The sequence below is a fragment of the Heptranchias perlo genome, unplaced genomic scaffold (assembly GCF_035084215.1).
Source record: "Heptranchias perlo isolate sHepPer1 unplaced genomic scaffold, sHepPer1.hap1 HAP1_SCAFFOLD_763, whole genome shotgun sequence".
Lineage (NCBI taxonomy): Eukaryota > Metazoa > Chordata > Chondrichthyes > Hexanchiformes > Hexanchidae > Heptranchias > Heptranchias perlo.
The window spans coordinates 38,904-49,504 of NW_027139797.1; the positions used below are offsets into that span (position 1 = coordinate 38,904).

The window sequence follows — 10,601 nt, forward strand, 5'->3', positions numbered from 1 at the left end:
TTTCCCCACCACTGAGGTTAAACTGACCGGCCTGTAGTTGCTGGGTTTATCCTTACACCCTTTTTTGAACAAGGGTGTAACATTTGCAATTCTCCAGTCCTCTGGCACCACCCCTGTATCTAAGGATGTTTGGAAGATTATGGCCAGTGACTCCGCAACTTCCACCCTTACTTCCCTCAGCAACCTCGGATGCATCCCATCCGGACCGGGTGACTTATCTACTTTAAGTACAGCCAGCCTTTCTAGTACCTCCTCTTTATCAATTTTTAGCCCATCCAGTATCTCAACCACCTCCTCTTTTACTGAGACTCTGGCAGCATCTTCTTCCTTGGTAAAGACAGATGCAAAGTCCTCATTCAGTACCTCGGCCATGCCCTCTGCCTCCGTGAGTAGATCTCCTTTATGGTCCCTGATTGGCCTCACCCCTCCTCTTACTCCCCGTTTACTGTTTACATGCCTGTAGAAGACTCTTGGATTCCCTTTTATGTTGGCCCCCAGTCTATTCTCATTCTCTCTCTTTGCCCCTCTTATTTCACTTCCCCTCTGAACTTTCTATATTCTGCCTGGTTCTCACTTGTGTTATCAACCTGACACCCGTTATATGCCCCTTTCTCTGCTTCATCTTACTCTCTATCTCTTTCGTCATCCAGGGAGCTCTGGCTTTAGTTGCCCTACCTTTCCCCCTCTTGGGAATGTACCCAGACTGTACCCAAACCATCTCCTCCTTTTAAAGGACACAGTCTCAGGATAAGGGGTCGGCCATTCCAGACTGAGATGAGGAGGAATTTCTTCACTCGGAGGGTTGCGAATCTCTGGAATTCTCTACCCCAGAGGGCTGTGGATGCTCAGTCGTTGAGTATATTCAAGGCTGAGATGGATGGATTTTCGGACTCTGGGGGACACGAGGGGATACGGGGATCGGGCGGGGCAAGTGGCGTTGAGGTCGAAGATCAGCCGCGATCTGACTGAACGGCGGAGCAGGCTCGAGGGGCTGAATGGCCTATTCCTGCTTCCCATTCCTTACGCTTCCGTTAACTAATCTTAAAACCGGCGATGCTGTGATCGCTGTTCCCCGAACGCTCCCCCTCCCCTCACCCCCCCCCCAGCTGACGCTCGCTGCAGTCGGCCCGCCTCATCGCCCGGGACCAGGTCCGGCAGTGCCTCCTTCCTCGTCGGGCCGGAAACGTACTGGGTCAGACCCTCTTGTCCCTCCGCAGACAAGGACGGAGCTCTGCTTTCAGAGTGTCGGTCGCTGGTGTAAATGTCGGAGAACCCTTTCTCCGTTCCGGGCGTTTTAACGGTGCTTTAAAGGGGCTAAACTCTTGCTTGAGGGGGGGGCGACAGGCAGGATTTGGGGGGGTATTTGGGGGGGCCGGACGGGTTTTTATAGATTGTTTTGGTCTTTAACGGACCTTAAACGAAATGAACCCGTTCCAATGGCGGCTCACTCCTTTTTTTGTTCGAGTACGTTGCTAATGGCTTTCGTTGCTGGCCCCGCCCTCCTCCAACCGGCTCCGCCCACCAGGCGGCTGGCCCCGCCCTCCTCCAACCGGCCCCGCCCTCCTCCAACCAGCTCCGCCCACCAGGCTGCTGGCCCCGCCCTCCTCCAACCAGCTCCGCCCACCAGGCGGCTGGCCCCGCCCTCCTCCAACCGGCTCTGCCCACCAGGCTGCTGGCCACGCCCTCTCCCCCCCACCTCACGAGCCCCTAGCCAGGCCTCAGTGGCATTAAAATCCACCCACTGTTTGGTCCCGCCCCACCCCCCCCAGTCCCCACCCCTCTCTCCCAGACCCCTCCCCCTCTCTGGCCCCTCCTTCTCTCCCCAGTCCCCTCCCCCTCTCTGGTCCCTCCCCCTTCACCCCAGTCCCCTCTCTCCCTGGCCCCTCCCCCTCTCCCCAGTCCCCCCTCTGGCCCCTCCCCTTCTCCCCAGTCCCCTCCCCCTCACTCCAGTCCCCCCTCTGGCCCCTCCCCCTTCTCCCCAGTGCCCGCCCCCTCTCTGGCCCCTCCCCCTCACTCCAGTCCTCCCTCTGGCCCCTCCCCCCTCACTCCAGTCCCCCCTCTGGCCCCTCCCCCTTCTCCCCAGTCCCCTAGGTCCCTCCCCAGTCCCCGCCCCCTCTCTGGCCCCTCCCCTTCTCCCCAAGGTCCCTCCCCCTCCCGTGGTCCCTCCCTCTCCCCAGTCCCCCTCCCGTGGTCACGCCTCCCCCTCTCCGGCCCCTCCCCCTTCTCCCCAAGGTCCCTCCCCCCTCTCTCCGGCCCCTCCCCCTCCAGGCCCCACCTTTCGCGCGCCGCTCCCGTGACGTCACCCCCTCCGCCCGCGCTCCCGATTCAAATCCAAACGGCGGTTCTCCCGGATGTTGTTGGGGGGGGGGGGGGGGGGGGGGTGAAGCGGCCCCTCCCCCTCCCCCTCCCCCCCGCCGAACCTTCTGGAAGGTTCACAGATGAAACTTTCCAACTTTCCCCAAGTGCTGCCGCTCCGACAGTTGAGGTGAGAGCAGCGGCGGGGATTTACTTCAAATGAGAATTAAACCGCCCCCTCCCCCCGGTATTTGACGGTTTGTTTTTAAATCTCTCCCCTCCCCTCCCCCCCCTATTTGGTTGGCGTGTACCCACCGGCTCCAGCTCCGTGTGCACCAACAAGGCCCCTGTGTACACACGCCAGCCCCGGGCCGGAGGTACCCGCCCTCCCCGGCCGCGCCCGTAGGCTGCCCGGCCTGTCCGTCAAACGCGTCCCGCCCGCCCGATTGGCCCAGCGGCCCGTCCGTCAGGCGGGCGGCGGCCCGGCCTCCGATCCGATTGGCTGCCTGGCCTTGGTCCCGGCCCCGCCCGACTCGTCCGGCGGACTTCACCGCCCGGAGTGGTCGGCCCGCCTGTCACTCGAGGCGCCGCCGCCAATCCGCGTTGGCCGTTTAGTTCCCCGCCCCCCCCGGCTCCGAACCCCCCGCCACCCCTTCATCTCCCATTGGATCAAACCGCGTGTCAATCAGCCAGCCTCCACGCTGATTGGGTCAGCGGCCTGTCTGTCGAACCGGGAATCCGCCCTCACTGGTACACACACGACGTTCATTGGCTGGCGCCTCGGACCCCATGAACCGCGATTGGCCAGCGTTCCCGTCAGTCAGCATTGCAGCGTCGCAGCTGGCCGACGATTGGTCAGCCGGGGTGTCCATCAGCAGACTTATCGCCGCCCGTTTGCGGAACGAACCAATCAGCTTGTAAGGGGGGGCGGGACGTGAACGGTCCGAGGGTCAGCAGCGAGGGAGTGCTCCACTGTCGGAGGGTCAGTACTGAGGGAGGGCCGCACTGTCGGAGGGTCGGTACTGAGGGAGCGCCGCACTGTCGGAGGGTCGGTACTGAGGGAGCGCCGCACTGTCGGAGGGTCGGTACTGAGGGAGCGCCGCACTGTCGGAGGGTCGGTACCGAGGGAGCCCCGCACTGTCGGAGGGTCAGTACTGAGGGAGGGCCGCACTGTCGGAGGGTCAGTACTGAGGGAGCGCCGCACTGTCGGAGGGTCGGTACTGAGGGAGCGCCGCACTGTCGGAGGGTCGGTACCGAGGGAGGGCCGCACTGTCGGAGGGTCAGTACTGAGGGAGCGCCGCACTGTCGGAGGGTCAGTACTGAGGGAGGGCAGCACTGTCGGAGGGTCAGTACTGAGGGAGGGCCGCACGGTCAGAGGGTCGGTACCGAGGGAGGGCCGCACTGTCGGAGGGTCAGTACTGAGGGAGCGCCGCACTGTCGGAGGGTCAGTACTGAGGGAGGGCCGCACTGTCGGAGGGTCGGTACTGAGGGAGCTCCGCACTGTCGGAGGGTCGGTGCTGAGGGAGCGCCGCACTGTCGGAGGGTCGGTACTGAGGGAGCGCCGCACTGTCAGAGGGTCAGTACTGAGGGAGGGCCGCACTGTCAGAGGGTCAGTACTGAGGGAGGGCCGCACTGTCGGAGGGTCAGTACTGAGGGAGGGCCGCACTGTCAGAGGGTCAGTACTGAGGGAGGGCCGCACTGTCGGAGGGTCAGTACTGAGGGAGCGCCGCACTGTCGGAGGGTCGGTACTGAGGGAGCGCCGCACTGTCGGAGGGTCAGTACTGAGGGAGCGCCGCACTGTCGGAGGGTCGGTACCGAGGGAGGGCCGCACTGTCGGAGGGTCGGTACCGAGGGAGCGCCGCACTGTCGGAGGGTCAGTACTGAGGGAGGGCCGCACTGTCGGAGGGTCAGTACTGAGGGAGCGCCGCACTGTCGGAGGGTCGGTACCGAGGGAGGGCCGCACTGTCGGAGGGTCGGTACCGAGGGAGGGCCGCACTGTCGGAGGGTCGGTACTGAGGGAGGGCCGCACTGTCGGAGGGTCGGTACTGAGGGAGCGCCGCACTGTCGGAGGGTCGGTACCGAGGGAGCGCCGCACTGTCGGAGGGTCAGTACTGAGGGAGCGCCGCACTGTCGGAGGGTCAGTACTGAGGGAGCGCCGCACTGTCGGAGGGTCGGTACCGAGGGAGCGCCGCACTGTCGGAGGGTCGGTACTGAGGGAGCGCCGCACTGTCGGAGGGTCGGTACCGAGGGAGCGCCGCACTGTCGGAGGGTCAGTACTGAGGGAGGGCCGCACTGTCGGAGGGTCGGTACTGAGGGAGCGCCGCACTGTCGGAGGGTCGGTACCGAGGGAGCGCCGCACTGTCGGAGGGTCAGTACTGAGGGAGCGCCGCACTGTCGGAGGGTCAGTACTGAGGGAGCGCCGCACTGTCGGAGGGTCAGTACTGAGGGAGGGCCGCACTGTGGGAGGGTCAGTACTGAGGGAGGGCCGCACTGTCGGAGGGTCAGTACTGAGGGAGGGCCGCACTGTCGGTACTGAGGGAGCGCCGCACTGTCGGAGGGTCGGTACTGAGGGAGCGCCGCACTGTCGGAGGGTCAGTACTGAGGGAGGGCCGCACTGTCGGAGGGTCGGTACTGAGGGAGGGCCGCACTGTCGGAGGGTCAGTACTGAGGGAGCCCCGCACTGTCGGAGGGTCGGTACTGAGGGAGCGCCGCACTGTCGGAGGGTCGGTACTGAGGGAGGGCCGCACTGTCGGAGGGTCGGTACTGAGGGAGCGCCGCACTGTCGGAGGGTCGGTACTGAGGGAGGGCCGCACTGTCGGTACTGAGGGAGGGCCGCACCGTCGGAGGGTCGGTGCCGAGGGAGCGCCGCACTGTCGGAGGGTCGGTACTGAGGGAGGGCCGCACTGTCGGAGGGTCAGTACTGAGGGAGCGCCGCACTGTCGGAGGGTCGGTACTGAGGGAGCGCCGCACTGTCGGAGGGTCGGTACTGAGGGAGGGCCGCACTGTCGGAGGGTCGGTACTGAGGGAGCGCCGCACTGTCGGAGGGTCAGTACTGAGGGAGCGCCGCACTGTCGGAGGGTCAGTACTGAGGGAGCGCCGCACTGTCGGAGGGTCAGTACTGAGGGAGCGCCGCACTGTCGGAGGGTCGGTACTGAGGGAGCGCCGCACTGTCGGAGGGTCAGTACTGAGGGAGCGCCGCACTGTCGGAGGGTCGGTACTGAGGGAGGGCCGCACTGTCGGTACTGAGGGAGCGCCGCACTGTCGGTACTGAGGGAGGGCCGCACCGTCGGAGGGTCGGTGCCGAGGGAGCGCCGCACTGTCGGAGGGTCGGTACTGAGGGAGCGCCGCACTGTCGGAGGGTCGGTGCTGAGGGAGCGCCGCACCGTCGGAGGGTCGGTGCCGAGGGAGCGCCGCACTGTCGGAGGGTCGGTACTGAGGGAGCGCCGCACTGTCGGAGGGTCGGTACTGAGGGAGGGCCGCACTGTCGGAGGGTCGGTACTGAGGGAGCGCCGCACTGTCGGAGGGTCGGTACTGAGGGAGCGCCGCACTGTCGGAGGGTCGGTACTGAGGGAGCGCCGCACTGTCGGAGGGTCGGTACTGAGGGAGCGCCGCACCGTCGGAGGGTCGGTGCCGAGGGAGCGCCGCACCGTCGGAGGGTCGGTACCGAGGGAGCGCCGCACTGTCGGAGGGTCGGTACCGAGCGAGCGCCGCACTGTCGGAACCGAGGAGGTCCAGAGATTACGGGGTCCGTGTACACAGATCACCGAAATGGAGCAGCCGGGCACAAAAAGGCTGATGGAATGTGAGTCTTTATAACTGGAGGGCTGGACTGGAAAAGGTGGAGGTGGATCTGCTGCAGCTCTGGTTAGACCACACCTGGAGTACGGCGTCCAGTTCTGGGCACCGCACCCGAGAAAGGGGGTATTGGCCTGGGAAGGAGGGCAGCGCAGATTCACTCCGCGGAACGTGACCAGGGCTCCACGGGTTGGATTGTGAGGAGAGATGACATGAACTGGACTTGTATTCTTTGGGATATCGAAGGTTATGGGGGTGATTTGATTGAGGTTGTTCGGGTAGAGAGAGAGGGAAACTTTTTCCCGCTGGTGGGGGGAGTCCAGGATAAGGGGACATAACTTTAAAAATCAAAGCCAAGTTAGGGAACACTTCTTCAGGTAAAGGGTGGAAATCTCTCCCACAAAGAGCAGCTCAATTGGTCACTTTAAATCAGACGTTGATAGATTTTTGCTAGCCCAAGGGTGTTAAGGGATATGGAGCCAAGGCGGGTGGAGGGAGTTAGGACACGGAATAGCCTCCTCCTGTTCCTATGTTCACCCAGAATTACATGCTTCCCCAGACCGTCCCTCACCCCTCCCATGGTCGAATATCTCCGAGCTCAGGAGGGGGAACCGATCGATGGACCGTCCCTCACCCCCCTCCCATGGTCGAATATCTCCGCGCTCAGGAGGGGGAACCGATCGATGGACCGTCCCTCACCCCCTCCCATGGTCAAATATCTCCGAGCTCAGGAGGGGGAACCGATCGATGGACCCTCCCTCACCCCCTCCCATGGACTGGAACTTAGCAGCAACGGGGCGAACGGGGAGGAGAGGCAGATTCACGAGGGGAAGAAATTCAAGCAAGACAGACACACCCACACACCGAGTCAAAGCTGACAATGTTTATTGTAAATCCAAACGGTCGGATAACAGAACAAAACCACAGGAGCGTCAAGTTAATGTTGGCGCAAAGGTGGGAATCTTAAAATGGCCGCGTCTCGGTCAAAATGGCTACCGAACCCCCACAATGCATCCCAACCGAACGTCGGGCCACGGGAGGGGAGGGGAAGGGAAGCGGGCGGGGCGCAGGGGCTAGCGGGTCAAGCCAGCGAGAACCTGTCCTGGTCGAAGAGCTCCGAGGGGGGGGAGGGGGGGGGGAACCGCCCGATTGACCCACCCTCACCCCCACGGTCGAAAAGCTCCGAGCTCGGGGGGTGGGGAGGAACCGATCGATAGACCGTCCCTCGCCCCTCCCATGGTCGAATAGCTGCGAGCTCAGGAGGGGGAACCGACCGACAGGCCGTCCCTCACCCCTCCCATGGTCGAATAGCTCCGTGCCCGGGGGGTGGGAACCGACTGATAGACCCTGACACCCCCTCCCATGATGGAATAGCTCTGAGCTCGGGGGTGCGGGCACTGATCGATAGACCCTCCCGTGGTCGAATAGCTCCCGGAAACCGCGGCCCAGGTCAGGCAGAATCCGAGGGGCCATTCCGACCCCGGCGAGTTCGAGAAGCAGCCACTCCCTCCCCACTCCCTCCCCCCAACTCGGGTGCGCCCAGACCCTGTTACCCCCAACAACCCTCCCCCTCCCCGGAGTTGGGGGCGCGCTAGGGACAGCCCTCCTCCGTGTACTTCTGGTGAAGTTCCATGACGTCATTGCGGCAAATCCTCTCCCAGCCGCTCTCCTTGACGTGGTAGAGGCTGACTATTCCTCCAGAGTAGGCGTCGCGGTAGGTGGCGTGGTAGATGGCCTGCCTGGCCAGCTCGTAGGCCTCCTCGGGGGGCAGGTCGCGCTGGTAGCCCCGGTCCAGCACCCCGTAGGCGTAGACCGAGCCCGAGCCCACGGAGAATACCTCACCTGACACCCGGTTCCCTTCGCTGTCCACGTAGTACAGGCCTAGAGAGAGGGGGAATAGAGAGAGTCAAACATGGAGGGGGGGGGGGGGGGAAGGTGGTGGTGGTTAGGGGGTATTCAAAAAGAAAAGGCGACCCCTCCCCCAGAGGGCAGGCTACTCGACTGCAGAGGCGGCGCACCCCGCACTGGTGGACGAGGGGGGAGAAACGCGGGGTGGTTTAGAAATAAAACGGCACCCCCCCCCCCACACCTTCCCCTGCCGCTCTATTCTTCACGTGCGCCTCGGAGGACGGGCTATTCGACTGCAGATGCAGCGCACTCCCGGCCGGTCGATGAGAGGGGGCCCTTCATTCAACTCGTCGAGGGGCAGGGGTTTGATCCCCAGAGGGTGAAAGGACAGTGTGTTTGACTCCCCCCCCCCCCCACTCCACACGAGCCCTGACCTTCAGGCTGTTCGACTGTGGAGGCGCGCGCACCCGACCGGCTGTCCTTCGTCCGCCTATTGCTCCGGGGTTGATTTGAAACAGAGGTATCCAGGGGGTGAGAGGACTGTGACTGACCTCCACCACCCCCACACCCCAGAATATTGGGCTATTCGACTGCAGAGGCGGTGCCCCCAACTGGTCAAGTGGTGCCCTTTGTTCGCCTCATGGTCTGGATTTGACCTAGAGGTGGCCAGAGCACACTGTCTGAACCGCCTCCCCGGCCCCGCTCTTCGCCCGAGCCTTGGGCTATTCGACTGTAGAGGCGGCGCAGTCCCCGACCCGTCGCCAAGAGGGGAAAGCCCTTCGTTCGCCTCTTGGTCTGGGGGCTGGATTTAACACAGAGCTAGAGGGGACAGTGTCTGAACCCCACTACCACCGTACCCTACCCCGGCTATTCGACTGCTGAGGCGGTGCCCTCCGGACTGGTCGACGAGAGAGAGGGGACACCTTCACCCCACCCCCCTGGGGGAGGGGCTGGGATTAGACCCCCTCCCCAGTCCCGCAGTGCCCGCCCCCACCCCCCCCCAACCAGAAGCGTCTCTCACCTGGTCCCCGCTTGTCCCAGCCGCAGATCATGGTACCCATGGACAGACCCATCCCCTTGTACTGATACACCATGTTGGCCAGCAGCTTGGAGGCGGCGGCCACTGAGATCCTCTCCTTGTTCCGGAGCTCGTAGATCCGGCACTGCCGAGCGAGCAGCCTCTCCCAGAAGCTGCAGTCGGCCGCTCCCCCAGCCATGGTGCCCAGCAGGTACGGGTTAATCTCGATCACCTTCTTCACTGTTTGGGAGGCTACGTAAGAGCCAGCCGTGGCTCGGGAATCGACCGCCACAATCACCCCATGGTCGAACTGCAGGGGAGAAAAGAGGGGGGTCAGGATCTGAGGGCGAGGTTCTCACGTTCACTCGATCTCTCCCCGTCTCTCCACCTCCCTCCGCCTCTCACACACTCTACGTCTACCCCTCCCTCCGCCTCTCGCTCACTCGATCTCTCCCCGTCTCTCCACCTCCCTCCGCCTCTCACACACTCTACGTCTACCCCTCCCTCCGCCTCTCGCTCACTCGATCTCTCCCCGTCTCTCCACCTCTCACACTCTGTCTACCCCTCCCTCCGCCTCTCGCTCACTCGATCTCTCCCCGTCTCTCCACCTCTCACACTCTGTCTACCCTCCCTCCGCCTCTCGCTCACTCGATCTCTCCCCGTCTCTCCACCTCCCTCCGCCTCTCACACACTCTGTCTACCCCTCCCTCCGCCTCTCGCTCACTCGATCTCTCCCCGTCTCTCCACCTCCCTCCGCCTCTCACACTCTGTCGACCCCTCCCTCCGCCTCTCGCTCACTCGATCTCTCCCCGTCTCTCCACCTCCCTCCGCCTCTCGCTCACTCGATCTCTCCCCGTCTCTCCACCTCCCTCCGCCTCTCACACACTCTACGTCTACCCCTCCCTCCGCTCCTCTCGCTCACTCGATCTCTCCCCGTCTCTCAACCTCCCTCCGCCTCTCACACACTCTACGTCTACCCCTCCCTCCGCCTCTCGCTCACTCGATCTCTCCCCGTCTCTCCACCTCCCTCCGCCTCTCACACACTCTACGTCTACCCCTCCCTCCGCCTCTCGCTCACTCGATCTCTCCCCGTCTCTCCACCTCCTCCGCCTCTCACACTGTCTACCCCTCCCTCCGCCTCTCGCTCACTCGATCTCTCCCAGTCTCTCGACCTCCCTCCGCCTCTCCCACTCTCCCCCTTCCCCCCTCGCCCTCTTTCTTACTCTGTTCCACCCCCTCTCTCTCTCTCTCTCTTCCCCCCTCTCTCTCTCTTCCCCCCCCTCTCTTCCCCCCCCTCTCTTCCCCCCTCTCTCCCCCTCCCTCCCTCTCCCTCCCCCTCTCTCCCTCCCCCTCTCCCCTCTCTCTCCCCCTCCCCCTCCCTCTCCCCTCTCCCCTCCCTCTCCCCCTCTCTCTCTCTCTCCCCCTCTCTCTCTCTCTCCCTCCCCCTCCCCTCCCTCTCCCCCTCTCCCCCTCTCTCCCCCTCTCTCTCCTCCCCTCTCTCTCTCCCTCCCTCCCCCTCCCTCTCTCTCCCTCTCTCCCCTCCCCCCCCTCCTCCTCCCTCCCCCCCCTCCTCCCTCTCTCCCCCTCCTCTCTCTCCCCCTCCCTCCCCTCTCCCTCCCCTCCCTCCCTCTTTACCCGGAATCCA

At 64.0% G+C, this 10,601-nt stretch overlaps 2 protein-coding genes across 2 annotated transcripts in view; both read right to left on the minus strand.

Moving 5' to 3' along the window:
• Window positions 1–6,958: 6,958 nt before the first annotated feature.
• On the minus strand, window positions 6,959–9,271 carry LOC137319219 (proteasome subunit beta type-5-like). The gene is made up of 2 exons (XM_067981524.1): window positions 8,960–9,271; window positions 6,959–7,971 (listed from the first exon to the last, which is right to left on the minus strand). Exons 1-2 carry the CDS (start codon window positions 9,153–9,155, stop codon window positions 7,682–7,684), a joined length of 486 nt encoding a protein of 161 aa, XP_067837625.1. The 5' UTR covers window positions 9,156–9,271; the 3' UTR covers window positions 6,959–7,681.
• Window positions 9,194–10,601, minus strand: part of LOC137319217 (apoptotic chromatin condensation inducer in the nucleus-like) — a 31,638-nt gene continuing 30,230 nt past the window's right edge. The window contains exon 5 of the mRNA XM_067981522.1: window positions 9,194–9,208. Within this exon, the coding sequence (XP_067837623.1) occupies window positions 9,194–9,208 (15 nt within the window). The remainder of the gene's footprint in view (window positions 9,209–10,601) is intronic.